The sequence below is a fragment of the Erpetoichthys calabaricus genome, chromosome 4, assembly GCF_900747795.2.
Source record: "Erpetoichthys calabaricus chromosome 4, fErpCal1.3, whole genome shotgun sequence".
In the NCBI taxonomy this organism is placed as follows: domain Eukaryota; kingdom Metazoa; phylum Chordata; class Cladistia; order Polypteriformes; family Polypteridae; genus Erpetoichthys; species Erpetoichthys calabaricus.
The window spans coordinates 270,204,131-270,219,886 of NC_041397.2; the positions used below are offsets into that span (position 1 = coordinate 270,204,131).

At 36.8% G+C, this 15,756-nt stretch overlaps 1 protein-coding gene across 3 annotated transcripts in view; it reads right to left on the reverse strand.

Annotated features, from left to right (window-relative positions):
• Positions 1 to 15,756, reverse strand: part of bcl9 (BCL9 transcription coactivator) — a 554,068-nt gene that overhangs the window by 32,376 nt on the left and 505,936 nt on the right. For all 3 annotated transcript variants that reach the window (XM_051926204.1, XM_028800792.2, XM_028800793.2), the window contains 2 exons: positions 9,227 to 9,337; positions 7,676 to 7,853 (listed from right to left, as the gene is read on the reverse strand). In XM_051926204.1, the coding sequence (XP_051782164.1) occupies positions 7,676 to 7,853; positions 9,227 to 9,337 (289 nt within the window). The remainder of the gene's footprint in view (positions 1 to 7,675; positions 7,854 to 9,226; positions 9,338 to 15,756) is intronic.

Genomic DNA, 15,756 nt, shown 5'->3' on the forward strand with positions numbered 1-15,756 from the left:
ATTAGTTCATGCGTTTGTCTTTAGTCGGCTAGATTACTGTAATGCACTCCTCTAAGGACTACCCAAAAAAGACATCAATCGTTTGCAGTTAGTGCAGAATGCAGCTGCTAGAATCCTTACCAGGAAAAGAAAATCCGAACACATTTCTCCAGTTTTGATGTCACTACACTGGTTACCTGTGTCATTCAGAATTGACTTTAAAATTCTGCTTATGGTTTATAAAGCTTTAAATAATCTCGCCCCGTCTTATATATCGGAATGTCTGACACCTTATATTCCAAATCGCAACCTCAGATCCTCAACTGAGTGTCTCCTTAGAATTCCAAGAGCAAAACTTAAAAGAAGTGGTGAGGCGGCCTTCTGCTGGTATGCACCTAAAATCTGGAATAGCCTGCCAGTAGGAATTCGCCAGGCTAATACAGTGGAGCACTTTAAAAAACTACTGAAAACACATTACTTTAACATGGCCTTCTCATAACTTCACTGTAATTTAATCCTGACACTCTGTATATCCAATTCATTATAATAACTATTCATTCAAAATTTGTACTAACCCCTACTCTCTCTTCTGTTTCCTTTTCCGGTGTCCTATTGGTGGTGGCTTGTGCCACCACCATCTACCCAAAGCACCATGATGTTCCAACAATGATGGATGGATTAAAAGCCAGAAGTCTGTATAACCATCAGCATCAAGTGACTCCGTGAGAACCCTAACTACAAAGAGGACTATTTCATTTATGTTAGGTAGAATGCCCAAAGGGGACTGGGCGGTCTCGTGGCCTGGAACCCCTACAGATTTTATTTTTTTCTCCAGCTTTCTGGAGTTTTTTTTTTTTTTTTTTTTTTCTGTCCACCCTGGCCATCGGACCTTACTCCTTATTATGTTAACTAAGGTTGTCTTATTTTAATTTCTTTTTTGTCTTTTATTCTTTTTTTCTTCATTATGTAAAGCACTTTGAGCTACTTTTTGTATGAAAATGTGCTATATAAATAAATGTTGTTGTTGTTGTTGTTGTTGTTGGCCTCATATGGCGGGAATATGCAGGCAGTTCCTGGAGGATGAAGGAATTGATACCATTGACTGACCCCCACGCTCGCCTGACCTAAATCCAATGGAACACCTCTGGGACATTATGTTTCGGTCCATCCAACGCCGCCAGGTTGCGCCTCAGACTTTCCAGGAGTTCAGTAATGCCCTGGTCCAGATCTGGGAGGAGATACCCCAGGACACCATCTGTCATCTTATTGGGAGCTTGCCTCCAAGTACGTGGGAGCCATACAAACTACTGAGTACGATTTTGAGTTGCCGCAATGAAATTTCGGCAAAATGGACGAGCTTGCCGCATTATTTTTTCCACTTTGATTTTCAGGGTTTCTTTGAATTCAGCCCTCTGTAGTTTGAAAATTTTCATTTGCATTAAACGATGTGGCATCCATTAGTTCCTAACACATTAACCAGTCCATATCAGTAGAGATATCCAGCAGGATTTTTTTCCCCCATTGAGATCTGATGCCTTTTCAAAGTGTTCCTTTAATTTTTCTGAGCAGTTTATTTTAACATAGGGTGTAGGGCTGGCATGTACACTTCCCCAAAAGCATAACAGGAATGATAATATTTCAGGGAGCCAAACTTCAAAAGATATACCCCATTACAACCACTGTAATATTTGTAATACTTTCAGCTTTGAGGGTAAATGAAACATTAAAATCTGAAATCAGTGTGTGAGTTCCTGTTTTCCTGAATGTACAATATCTTGTTCTAGACTACAGGCCAGCCAAAAATATTTGCTTTGGTAAAATAGATCTGTGAAAAATTATTTTTTTTAAAACATTAAGAGTTAGTTTTGGCTTTTATGGAAAACCTCAACATTTTGAATGGTCTATATACTAGGCTTAATTTTTTTCATCTCTCTACGCTGTAGTAAGTACTTTAGAACCTTGGTTATCAGACTTTAATTCAAAAAATGACAACTTACAGTAGTCCTTTGGCTAAGCATGAAGTTGCAGAACCTTGCTACACAAATGTGTTATCCTTGCATACGTTGTGAATCAAAATATTGAGTCTGTACATTTTAAATTTCATGACATAGCATGACGTAACCTTGTGCAGGATGTTCCAGTTCCCACTAATTCAGAGATCACTAGTTTATTTGCAGCATATCTTACCTACCATTGAGCTGGTACAACTTACACATTAATATATATTAGAAGGAATGACTAACAGAAACTGAAGGAATTACATTTTATGTAAGCAATCCTACAATGGTGACAGCCTTCAGACTTACAGTAGTTTGAGCAATAAAGAACTTCATGTGTTTAGTAAAACAAAATATATGTGCCACCTTTCATTACAATATTTTGAAATGCAGTGATTTCACTACAAAATCTGTGTTATACAAATGTCAAGTATTAATATAATTCTGGTTAATGATACACAAAAACCTCCTGAAAAGTCATCATATTCATCAAATGAATGTTTATTTGATAGATTTTTATTAAGAGTTTTTATAAGGAGCCTCTCTCTTGCCAGATCCTTTACATGCATTTTTGCCAGAGAACTAATGTTTGTTCTCTAGGCACCTGAAGGTAACGATGTAGGAAAGAGTGGAGGAAAATAACAGCCTTTAGTGCAAGCTATTTATAACACTATAAAAATATCTAACTTTTTAGTTTGAATTGTATTCTTGTGTGCTTTGTACATGGCTTTGTAAGAGTTTAGCTGAGGGATTTACAGCGCATCACTTTTTCCACATTTTGTTATGTTACAGCCTTATTCCTAAATGGATTAAATTCATTTTTTTCCTCAGAATTCTACACACAATACCCCATAATGACAACATGAAAAAAAGTTTACTTGAGGTTTTTGCAAATTTATTAAAAATAAAAAACTGAGAAATCGCATGTACATAAGTATTCACAGCCTTTGCTCAATACTTTGTCGATGCACCTTTGGCAGCAATTACAGCCTCAAGTCTTTTTGAATATGATGCCACAAGCTTGGCACACCTATCCTTGGCCAGTTTCGCCCATTCCTCTTTGCAGCACCTCTCAAGCTCCATCAGGTTGGATGGGAAGCGTCGGTGCACAGCCATTTTAAGATCTTTCCAGAGATGTTCAATCGGATTGAAGTCTGGGCTCTGGCTGGGCCACTCAAGGACATTCACAGAGTTGTCCTGAAGCCACTCCTTTGATATCTTGGCTGTGTGCTTAGGGTCGTTGTCCTGCTGAAAGATGAACCGTCACCCCAGTCTGAGGTCAAGAGCGCTCTGGAGCAGGTTTTCATCCAGGATGTCTCTGTACATTGCTGCAGTCATCTTTCCCTTTATCCTAACAAGTCTCCCAATCCCTGCCGCTGAAAAACATCCCCACAGCATGATGCTGCCACCACCATGCTTCACTGTAGGGATGGTATTGGCCTGGTGATGAGCGGTGCCTGGTTTCCTCCAAACGTGACGCCTGGCATTCACACCAAAGAGTTCAATCTTTGTCTCATCAGACCAGAGAATTTTCTTTCTCATGGTCTGAGAGTCCTTCAGGTGCCTTTTGGCAAACTCCAGGCAGGCTGCCATGTGACTTTTTCTAAGGAGTGGCATCCATCTGGCCACTTTACCATACAGGCCTGATTGGTGGATTACTGCAGAGATGGTTGTCCATCTGGAAGGTTCTCCTCTCTCCACAGAGGAACTCGGGAGCTCTGACAGAGTGACCATCGGGTTCTTGGTCACCTCCCTGACTAAGGCCCTTCTCCCCCGATTGCTCAGTTTAGAAGCCCAGATTTGTGCCTCGAGACAATCCTGTCTCGGAGGTCTACAGACAAATCCTTTGACTTCATGCTTGGTTTGTGCTCTGACATGAACTGTCAACTGTGGGACCTTATACAGACAGGTGTGTGTCTTTCCAAATCATGTCCAACCAACTGAATTTACCACAGATTGAGTCCAATTACGCTGCAGAAACATCTCAAGGATGATCAGGGGAAACAGGATGCACCTGAGCTCAATTTTGAGCTTCACAGCAAAGGCTGTGAATACTTATGTACATGTGCTTTCTCAATTTTTTTATTTTTAATAAATTTGCAAAAACCTCAAGTAAGCTTTTTTCACGTTATCATTATGGGGTGTTGTGTGTAGAATTCTGAGGAAAAAAATGAATTTAATCCATTTTGGAATAAGGCTGTAACATAACAAAATGTGGAAAAAGTGATGCGCTGTGAACACTTTCCGGATGCACTGTACATTGTAAGAGAATCAATCCATCCATTTTCTAACCTGTCTATCGAGTTGAGGGTTTCAAGAGTCCACTGCCTATCTTGGCAGCATTTGGTTTAAGGAACAAACCAACATACTTACTAGTAAGACGGACTAACGCAAAACACAGTAACATAAGCACATTTACCCATATTCATTCAAATCAGGCCAATTTCGAGTTGACATTTTTTGTTTTTTTTAACCACCAAGTCATGGTTTTAAAAAGTGCATTTTCTTCACGTTTATGCAAAGCCTGCAGTGTCTGGTAGATTTCTGATCTCTACATCTGATATGGCAGCAGTAGAACCTCAACGGAGAAGAGCAACCAAGTGTTTCCCTTGGTTGATATGGGAAAAACAGAAAAGTTATAACAGTACTGGCTTAAGAAAACTGGGAAAAAAAAAAAAAAAAAAAAAAACGCCCTGCGGTGGGCTGGCACCCTGCCCGGGGTCTGTTTCCTGCCTTGCGCCCTGTGTTGGCTGGGATTGGCTCCAACAGACCCCCGTGACCCTGTACTTAGGATATAGCGGGTTGGATGGATGAAAGAAAGAAAAAAAAAAAAAAAAAAAACACCCATTCAAAATTCGGTCTTTCATTTCAAGCTTAAGAAGTATTTAAAACCACTGCGTGTACTGCATAAATTCAGGCAAAAATGCCTTTGGAGGGAAAGGGTAATCATGAGAAGTGTGCAGTCCAAAATTAAGCTGTCGCATATGAAAATGTGTAACCCACTGCTCAGTAAAGGTCTGCAGTTTAATAGCAATTACACAAATGGCTATGCATTGTATTGCTTAATATGGAAACAGGTAAACTAATTTCTGTCATGGGAGATTAGCATGCGTTTTACTGAACTGCACATGCAAGTCTGAGATCTATGTTGTCCCCTTTCAGAAATCCAGTGTGCTTAATGTACTTTTTCCACTCCTTCCTTAGACAGACAGCCAACAGATTCCAAATATCATTTCCACAACAAACATAAAAACCCATTGGGGACAAATAACGTATAATGTATCTATCTACTTACCTACCTACTAGAGGGAGATTCAGCACACCCCTTTGTCTAAATAAACAGCTTATAAAAAATATTCAATGCTTGGCTTTACAAACCAATATTCAAATGAACAATAATCATCATGTGGTACAGGAACTCTTAATATGTTTGATAAGAAGCTGACAGACTTTCAGTTTCTTCTACCTTAAAAAGAGCACTATACAAAAAGAGATCAAAGGAAAGAGCCAAAACATTTTCAAAGCAGGTCATAAATGCTGCCTTACTTTTAAATGTCATTGGATATGCACAGAAAACTATAAATTGAACTATGAATATAGTGAGGGACCCAGCCAGCTAACAGCTCTTAGTGGTCAAATGCTCAACACTTAGAAATGCTATTACAGACTAGAATGGCTTTGTACTGCCTGCCCCCATAAACCTATATCTGCAGTTTTATTAAAAATTATATATGGTGATTCTGAATATGGAACAGACTCAAAAGGATTAACTTTTTGGTGCTTTTTTTTGTTTTGTTTTTTTAAAAAAAAACGCTTCCATCTCTATGTACAGTAGTACCAAATCACCTAGCTAACACAAGCTAATTTTTATGCTGTGGGAGTTAATTGTCCAAATCACCTTAGATTTCAAAGCAATTGTTGAAAACTGGATCTTTTGCATAGTTCTGAAATGCTGTCCTTGTATTAATTCTGGAAACAATCAGGATCTCTCAGACTTTAAATTGCATGTACAGGTGATTATTAACAGGACTAGGAACTCCACATTTTTAAAATTAAAAAAAAAACCAAACAGATCATAAAAGACAATTCTCTCATTAGAAGTCTGTGGGAGATGGATTTCATCTTTCACCTGCCTTTCCCATTAAGACAAGCTTCCTACTTTCCTTTTACTCCTATGTGACTGCATTTTTTCATTAGTGGAATTCTTCTTATTTACCTCGGTTAAATTTTCCTGCCTATGGATGCTGTGCAGTTGCTAAGAATGAGCCTGTAGAAAGTTAAAATAAATAAAATTTGTTTATACATCACTACACTACATAATCATTTTTTAATGACATTCACCATTATAAGACGATTTACTGAGTTATGAAGACAACTCATCAGTGCAAGGAAAAAGTGTAAAGTACAGACAGCAATGCAATACTGAGAGAAATGGAATGTTGCAATGTAGAAAGCCTGTACTCAATTGAAAACGGACAAGATGCAACACAGTAAAGAATTTCAGAGTCAAGTTATCAAGAATACTACTAGAAAGCAAAGGAGGTAAAATGACTCCTACACGTTGATTGAAATGATTCAGCTGATAGATCCTCATGAACAGACCTATGCTGGATTTAATGGAGATTAAATCTTATAAAAACAAGATAAAGTTTACCCAAACTCGTGAAGCTAGATATTAGTCGTCTCACTGGTTTATTTGAGGTAAGAAGCACAGAGTATTCTTGGGACAGTATTGACAGCTGCTTTGTAAGTTAGTAATAGTGATAGACCTACATAGAGAAATGCAAAGTAATTGAGTTGGCGGGGGTACAATGCACTTGGTCTGAGGCACATTCCTAACAACTGCATTTTAAATGTAGGATGCACAGTACAGCCAATAGCTTTAGAGTCAATGAAGGCAATCACCATACCCACCTACAACATATTACCCTAATACTTTACAAAAATGACTGATTGAAAAGGAATTTATTCTGTACTTGCTTCGGGGGAAATTAGCTCACAATGCTGCATATTTCAGCTGTACAAAATTCTTTACGATGTACTTGCAAATTGACAAACCATGCAAGAATAATTATGGCATATTAATGGTAGCACTACCAATACCACAACAGCAATATCACAAGGGCAGCACACTAGTCAAGGTTTCTGCCTTTCATCTCTAGGTGGTTGAGTGGGCATCCCAGTCTAGTCATGTATGTGGGTACAAGGAACTTCCATCTCATGTTCATGTAGGTTTTCGGCCACATCCCAAAGAGGCCCGGTGAGGCTGACAGATCACTCCAAATTAAATGAATCATTTATTTTTCTATTGCAAACGTTACATTCTATCAGAAATCACAGAAGTACATTTGAGGAAGAAACATTTTTGGTGTGTATTGTTTTTTATATTTTTAGTGCTAAACCACATTGTCTTAAGTTGTATTTTAAAAAATTACTTTTTTTACTTTTAGTATACCATGAATTCAGTATTTTTAAAAAATGTTACTGTGTCAATAGTATATCGACAGAAGTTTATAAGACAGTCATCTTTTATTGTAGTAAAGCATACATTTTTACAATGATTTAATCATTTATTTTCATTTTTAAATTCCTTTACAATCAAGGACCAGATTTTTTCATGTTTAATTTAATATTTATGAGACTGAAGAAAACAGCACATTTCTTTCACCAAACACACACGCGTTTATATCCATACTTACTTGTTGGCCATCTCTGTGGAAAAAACGTAAACAACTTTAGATGGTGTCTTTTGGCTGCCAGCTGACTCGGGTGCGGCACTCTGCCCCCCTACAGAGTTATGAGAAGGAGTGGAAGATCTGCTGATTCCTGCATTAGATGGATGAGAGTCCTGGGGTTTCACATCATTAGAATTGCAATCTGGAAAGCAGAAAGAAAGACCGAAAGAAATAAAGTTCAGACTTAACTATTATTAAAGATGTACAGTGTGACTAAAATAAAGAAGAAAATGGAATAAATCTGAAAGCAGAATATGAAATTGAAAAAAATGCACTTAATGACATATTTCCACATAGCTCGAATGTGGTTTACATTGTTTTTAGAGAAGATGCAGAAGGCAAGTGGTGTTAGTATTATTTTTTGTTGGGGTGTTGTGGAATGTGTGTGGGGTTGGTTACATTTTTATTTAACACTATACTTCCACTTCATGTTTTTCTACTTCATAACCACTAACCTTTAATAAAATCTTTCGGTTACACCGTGGCAAAGTGGTGGAACCTCCAAGGTGCAAGATAAATTTATTCCAAATATTTTTTTCCCCTAATCAGAAGTCAGCATCTTTAATTAATTGTATAGGCAGTCAGTTTAAGCTGATGTTTCATTATGCAACTTTTACATGTTGGGCATATCTACTTTGCTGGAACAGTTGCTGATCTCATCACTGGACCATGTCAAATTACACAAACGAAAATCATTGGCCATGACAAATTTAGTGACTGTGTGCCAACCTTCCAGCACATTCATGCACATCCCCTTTCTGTGAATCCAGTGGCATGGTGCCTGATTTTGAGTTCATGCTTCATGAAAGGATAAACACATACAGTACATGTGAGTTCAGCCGCAATATCAGCCCCTTTTTTTCCTTCTCTATTTTGTCACAGAGTGTAAAACATGAGACATCACACAGTTGAGCTTTCCTTCTGTTTATAAAGTCCAAAACACCTGCATTCCTTAATCGTCATCACTTCTACTTCTGCATAAGCATTCATTGGTTTTTTTGATCTCATGATCACAAGGTCCAGCCCATGACTAAAGACAAAATCAAAACATATTAATGTTGTTTGGATGAGTCATGGACTAGCTGGAGTGAGTCGCTGGTTATGTCACATTAGCAGATCAACTTCACAGGAGCCTGCGACTGACTACCTCCAACTCATTAAGATTGTGTAAATGAAGGCTACAACTGAAAAATACTGCAAAGGTCACATAATGTGACATATCAATGCACAGTGTCAACAACACTAGAAGCAATAGGAGATCCCCGAAACCGAGGTCAGCAACATCCAATTTAACTATTAAAAGCTTATCACTATACAGGTATTTTATTTGAATCTTCCTATAATGAAGCAGCAGCACCATGGCACGAGAAGATACTGTGCATACGCTTAAATAAACAGAAAAACAGCTTACCTGAAGCATATTCTTTAACCATAACCAAAACCAAGTAAAGCATAACAACATATTACATTAAACAGCCATGGCCATGCAAGCCTTCTAATAAAGAAAGCGCTTACTGAAGAAGCCTTGCTCATCTTCGTCACTCTCACCGCCAGAGCACCAGTCAGTACCACTGTAAGGCTGCCGTCTCTCTGCTACACACATTCGCTTACTTCGGCTTCCAGCATCTGTTAAGGAATACAAGTAAAGAAGGAATGGAAATGTGAAATTACAGATAAAGAGAGACTATAACATTATCATATGTACTTTTATATGAAAGAAAACTTTGTTGGTCTGTTTGTATATAACATATTTAAGAATGTGAGAGAGCAATGAAACTGTTAGTAAATTTTCTTTGAGATTTTTTTGTTTTTGTTTTACATGCATGCATGTAGCTACGTACTGCTTTCAAGGAGAGTTGTACACAATGGAAGAACAGTGAGCAGCATGTCCAAAAATATATGCAGTTGTAATAACAAAATAACAATCTCATAACTGTTACATAGTATTTTCATGATATGCAGATATTTGTGTTTGAATAAATGTACTTAACAGGGCACATTGACAGAGGGATTAACAATTGCCTCACAAACAGATTTAAAACCAGAATTGTTCACCATCCACAGTAATGCACTTGTGTGTTTTCTGCTGTCCAGTTAATGCCCAGATCACAACAACAAGCAGGCGAGGTTGATTTCTAATATTATTTTCCATTCATGGTTGGTTCCTTCTTTGTGCCTCCATGCTTCCAGGATAGGCTCCAGTTTTATATAAAAATGGGCAGGTTCAGGTTGAGGGTTTTCTTACTCAAAGCCACTTACAGGTGTACAGTTCAACTGTTTATTTTTTCTTCATAGGCTGCTAATTGAGCAACAGAGAAGTGAATCAACAATGGGGAATAAAACGTTTTGCTTTATAGTTCCTTTGACATATCCAACAGAACATATGTATGAGATATGAAGGAGCAGAAAATTTCCAAATTTTGGCTCTTTCAATCATTTGAGGCCAAAAGTCACTAATATGAAATAACGCAATTAGCTTGAAAATTTGTATATATATATATATATATATATATATATATATATATATATATATATATCTATCTATCTATATATCTATATATATATATATATATCTATCTATATATATATATATATATCTATCTATATATCTATATATATATATATCTATCTATATATCTATATATCTATATATATATATATATATATATATAAAGTTACTTACAGTACTAGGCCTGGTTAACTAAACACCCTTAGAAAGTATCTTAGTAATAACATGCATTGTTAAAACAATGAAAGTATTTTTAGAGAGAATTTTATCTTTTTACATGGAGGAAAAGTACCCTTAGTGGAAAGATAATCCAAAATGTTGTATTCAAGAATAATGGCAGGAAAAGTAATGTACAGAAGCGCTGTATGAAATAATAGAAAAGAGCTTGGTTTATTTGTTTCCCATTTCCAAATATAACAGCTGTTCTATTGTTTTCTCCATTCATGTACACTACTAACTTACAAACAAATAAGTGTTTCTATGGCAATTTACTTTTTGCATTCTTGTTATTAACTCTAATTTCCATTTTACATAGTGACAGAAGAACCTGAAGAATTTTAAAGCAGCAGCTGGTTACTGAATAAAAATGTTGACATTTTTGAGCTAAAGAAAGTACACACACAGTTAGCCTTTTGGAGAGATACAAAAAATGCTAATAAAACTAGTGTTTTTTACACTTTATTAAAATTGTCTCGGTGTCATCCATGCCTTCAAGTGTGGGACGGCCAAAGTAGAATTTGGCAGCAGGGAGAAGCACCTTTCATTGTCTTTACTTTCAAGAATAACAGACCAAACCAACATTTGTTTATTAGAAGGACTACCTACCAAATTTTTCCAATCATAACCTTTGTCAGACTAACAGCCTTGCATCAGGAAACAATGGTATGTATCCCCTTGTAACAGCCTGACATCTGTACTCACAAGTACAGTCACATTTTCGACTTCCTCAATAACCTTGTCTTTAATAGGAAAACATTTGGGAGCAGTGGCATTTTAAAAGGACTCCAAGTACACGTAAAACAGAGGGACCAGAATCCGGATTGCATAGAGGACGAGTGAACAACAGTCTACCTCAGCTTAATGATTCCTTTCTGTATTTTTTAAACTTTTATGTAATTATGTATTAACAATTCTGTGGAGAACTTTTATCAGATGCTTCTGCAACTTTTTTCAATGTGGAATGTTCAGGTTTATGTACCATGTGAGCGTAATACCTACCAAAAGTAATGACCATAACTGGTAAACCTTAAACAATTTTTTCTTGTGAAGAGGTTGGACTGTCCTTTGGTATCCAGTTCAAAGAGTTGGGCCCATGTATCATCCTGAGAATATTTTCTTTTTGCTAGTATCTATCATTCCACCAAGCAATATAAAAGTTTAACCACCCATCACGAAAAGCACAAAACATTTGTTTTAAAGCTATCTTCCTCTTCGCAGAAGAAACACAATTCAAATAAATGATTTTTCAGAGACTGTGTGGTGCCAGGCTAATTTATTGCAATTCTGGAGCAAACCACTATTGTGTTAACGCAACAACGGTAAAACATTGAAACTTTTTCATGTTTTCATTTACTTTTTTTGTTCAAATACTGCTTATTGTTATTTCGGCACATCTTTATTAATAGACTTGTGGTCATTGTATTACTTTGTGGTTTTTGGGGGAGTCCTGTACACTAAGAGATGGAGAATGCTAAAAGTTAGTATATGCATATGTTAGGCATGCAAACTGCAATATATATATACATGGATACACAGCCTGCATACAAAAATCAAGCTGATATCATATGATAATGACACTTTGTAACATATATACCGGTCATGGACCATTGTAGTTTTGTTTTGACAGTTTTGTTTCCTGCTAAAATCTGAACACCAATTTCCCATCTGTCCCCGGACTTTAATGTTGCCAGCAGGGAAATTCAGCAATCTTAGTAGTAGTGCCACAGAATCACACAACAACAGACTTGTTTATTAAACAACAAAATAAAGCAACATTGACCTCTTGAGTCTAAAGAGGCCAATGATTTCACTTTCACATTTTTACAGATGACAGGAAACTCCTTCAAAACCGAGATGAACTGGGAATAAGATGCGGCTAGAGGTTACGCAGTTCCCATCCTGAACACTTATCATTGTCTCCCTGAACCCAGACATATAATTTATATGTATAGAAACAAATATTTACTTAAAACTGTGTTTGAACAAATAGATGGTTCACTGAGTGTTACATTTCTCAACCAATCAACACCTCATGAAGATGTCACACAAAGCAGTGGTGGTGATTTTGAACTGCAAAGGTAAGTGGTGCTCTTGTTAACCTGGCCCAACAGAGATCAAGCTTCTGTTTGTGATGAACTGCCTAGAGATAAAAAGTCTAATAAAAGACCCTATTAGATATATACATGTGCATCACATGTACAGAGAGCATATTACACATCTATCTGTTATAAAAAGAAATCCTGTCCTGGAAAGCAAAAAGCAAGTCTACGATACGTGATCTTCTTGGGAGACATTTTAAAGACCCGCGAGACCAAAGACACGCCCTACTTACAATCTATCAAATAGGACAATAGGCAGTAAAACATTCAGTCTTGTGAAGGATTTGAGCACACACAGAACCAGGGCTCTCAGCGCATATAAAGTGTATAAGGACAGTACGTTATAAATTAAATGTCGACATATAAGCGAAGAAGAAAGCAGCGCAGAGAAAAGAGACTCAAATGTGTTGGACAGAAAAAAAGAGCAAAAAAGAATAATCGAGTTGCAAATTCAGAAAATAAGGAAAGTAATTATCAGCCCGGAACAAGTGGAATTGGAAAAAAAAGTACGTCCAATCCGGCTCAGAATTAAATGACCATGAGTAAAAGACAAAGTAGAACTTCATAAAGATGTTTACAAACGTTGACGCTAAACACATGCAGAGCAGGTTAGAGACTATGAAACCAGGGAAATTAGAAAGAAAGAAAGAAAAAAAAAAAAAACGGCGCTATACACATGTTGAGAAAGTAAAAGGATATGAAAGTAGGAAAATTAGAAAATATAAAAAAGTAAAGATCGCAGTAGCACAAACAAACAAACTGCCTCATTTAACTATGCACCAGTCTAACTTTGGTTTTGCACAATAATTACTACACTATTGCACTTTAACACTTAATTCTACTTTATTCACATAATTTTACTTATTTATTATGTTCTACTATACTGTTATCTTTCAATCTATGACTTTTTGTTAATCTAACTGATATTCTTCTAACTTTGCAGAGTTTTTGATAAGCGGATCAGGATGCATTTCACTGCATGTTGTCCTGTATAACTATGCATGTGAGAAATAAAGAATCTTGAGAATTTCAAAAACTGAGTTTACTGCACATGCATTTATTGGTTACTTTGTTAATGTATATATATTTATCTGTCTGCTTATTTAAAAACCTAAATTTACCCCAGGAGTCAAAAAACGTTCTGTCTAGCCCTTGTACAAAAACCTAGTCTGCTAGGGTATCACCTTGGTAACCCCATGTACTTTTGGAACTGTGAGAGGAAAATAGCAGGACTTTACAGACAGAAGTCCAATGCAGAACTCTACTTACTTTTTTACTTTGTAAAAAAAAAATGATTAACTGCTGATGATGTAGATCGTTTTGTCTGTGTTGAAATTCCAAACAGAGAAACCTATCCTGACCTCATTAAAAAGATTCAGCATATTGGGACTCAAGATTACAAATATTGTTTTTACAGAAGTTCTGAAATAAAAGTGAAACAAATGAAATAGCAACAATTCAAAAAAAAAAAAAAATCTTAAAAGTGTGTATCCGGAAAACCAAACACACGGGTTGGCGAGTGAAGCCCCCTAGTTTTAAAAATAAACAATCTGAAACAATCAGATTATACATTTACATTTAATGGCATCAATGGATAAGTGGTAAATGTGAAAGATACAATGTCACAGGTTCTGTGTATGCTCAGGGTTATGACAATAGTGTAAGAGTCGATATAAGCCTGAAAGAACTGGCAGCTACAATCATGAAAATATGCAAAATGGGTGTTCGAAGTAAACAGTGTGTCACACTCCGTCAAAAGGACTGCCGTTAAAAGAGATAAGGAGGAGCCACAGAAGGTACAAATTTCAGAACTCAAAACACCTGAATCAACAAATCTGCCCAACACCAGCAGTAGATGCATAGATGAGGCTGCACAACATCCACCTTTCAACTGCACATCTAAATCAATAAAGAATTTAACATTACTGTCTAATTGGAAATTCAAACATACCCTGACAAACGAGCTGCTTCATTACAACATTGTATATCCATAGACCACAATGCTTATCTAAACTATTTGCTGTTACGTTATATAGCAATGCAATAGTTAAAATGAAAGAAGGAAATTGTAGCAGACAGAGGCACTTCACAAACATGTGGAGCTCAGTAGCTGCAGTGGTCTATATATCTGTGTGTGTGTCTGTCTCCTCTATTGCACTGCTCATTACAACATGCAAATTAATTAAGTTCCAGTTATATTGTACTACTAATCTCCTGAATGGATGACACCAATTTTAGCTTTAATTTTCTCGGCATCAAGTGTTTTGTTCAGTATTTTTTTGCTCTTTTCCATAAAATCCCAACCATGGTTTAAAACAAACAGACTCTAGAAACTGGGGGAGAGTATTTGATGAAGAAGCCCTTTGTGTGTAGCTTTTGCAGCCCAGGATCTTGCTGTTATTCACTACACACTTTTAAACAGGCTGTCCACAGATGTGTATTCTTGTTTGAGAATCACGCCTGGCTCCATGAGACTAGTATCGTGGTATTAACAATCACCGCTACAAATCTTCATTATCACAGAGATAATGCCCCATTATAGGAAAGCACAAATGTCCATGTGGGGTTATAATTTATTTCTTCCCAAGACAGTCTCTGCTCACTTCTCTAACCTTTCCGATTTAAAGAGTGGTCTCTCATTCCACGTGAGCATACTGATGCCAGTCAAACATCCACAATCGACCAGCCAGCTTACAGATACCTATCTTGTCCTGTCCTGACTTTGAAGCACTCGCGAAATTGATACCATATTATTTTAAATGACTTTTCTGCAAAAATACTGAAAGAAAAAATGGCACATAAGAACATCTTAAGGCCAAATGGTGATAACTGGCTTATTCAGCTTAAGCTTGTACTTTTTGTAAGTCATTCATTTCACTTAAACAAACGAAAAAATAACAGTCACAAGCTGGATGAATCCAGTTTGAAGTCAAAGGGAGCCAGAGACTATCTTGGAAATATCAGAAGCAAAGAAGCAATCAACCCTGGACAGACGCATACACAGGGTGTCCATCATATAAACTTATCCGCACATGTGGAGACAAATTAGGTCTGTCAATTAATCTAACAAGCACATATTTGGGGTGTGGGAGGAATCCACATCTCTTACTGGGTGGAGACTGCATGTTCATATACAACATTTAAAAACTTCAGCAGCAACACTGGTGATACTTCTATTGTCTAAAATTAATTTACAATTCAGTAAAGGGAAGTACAAA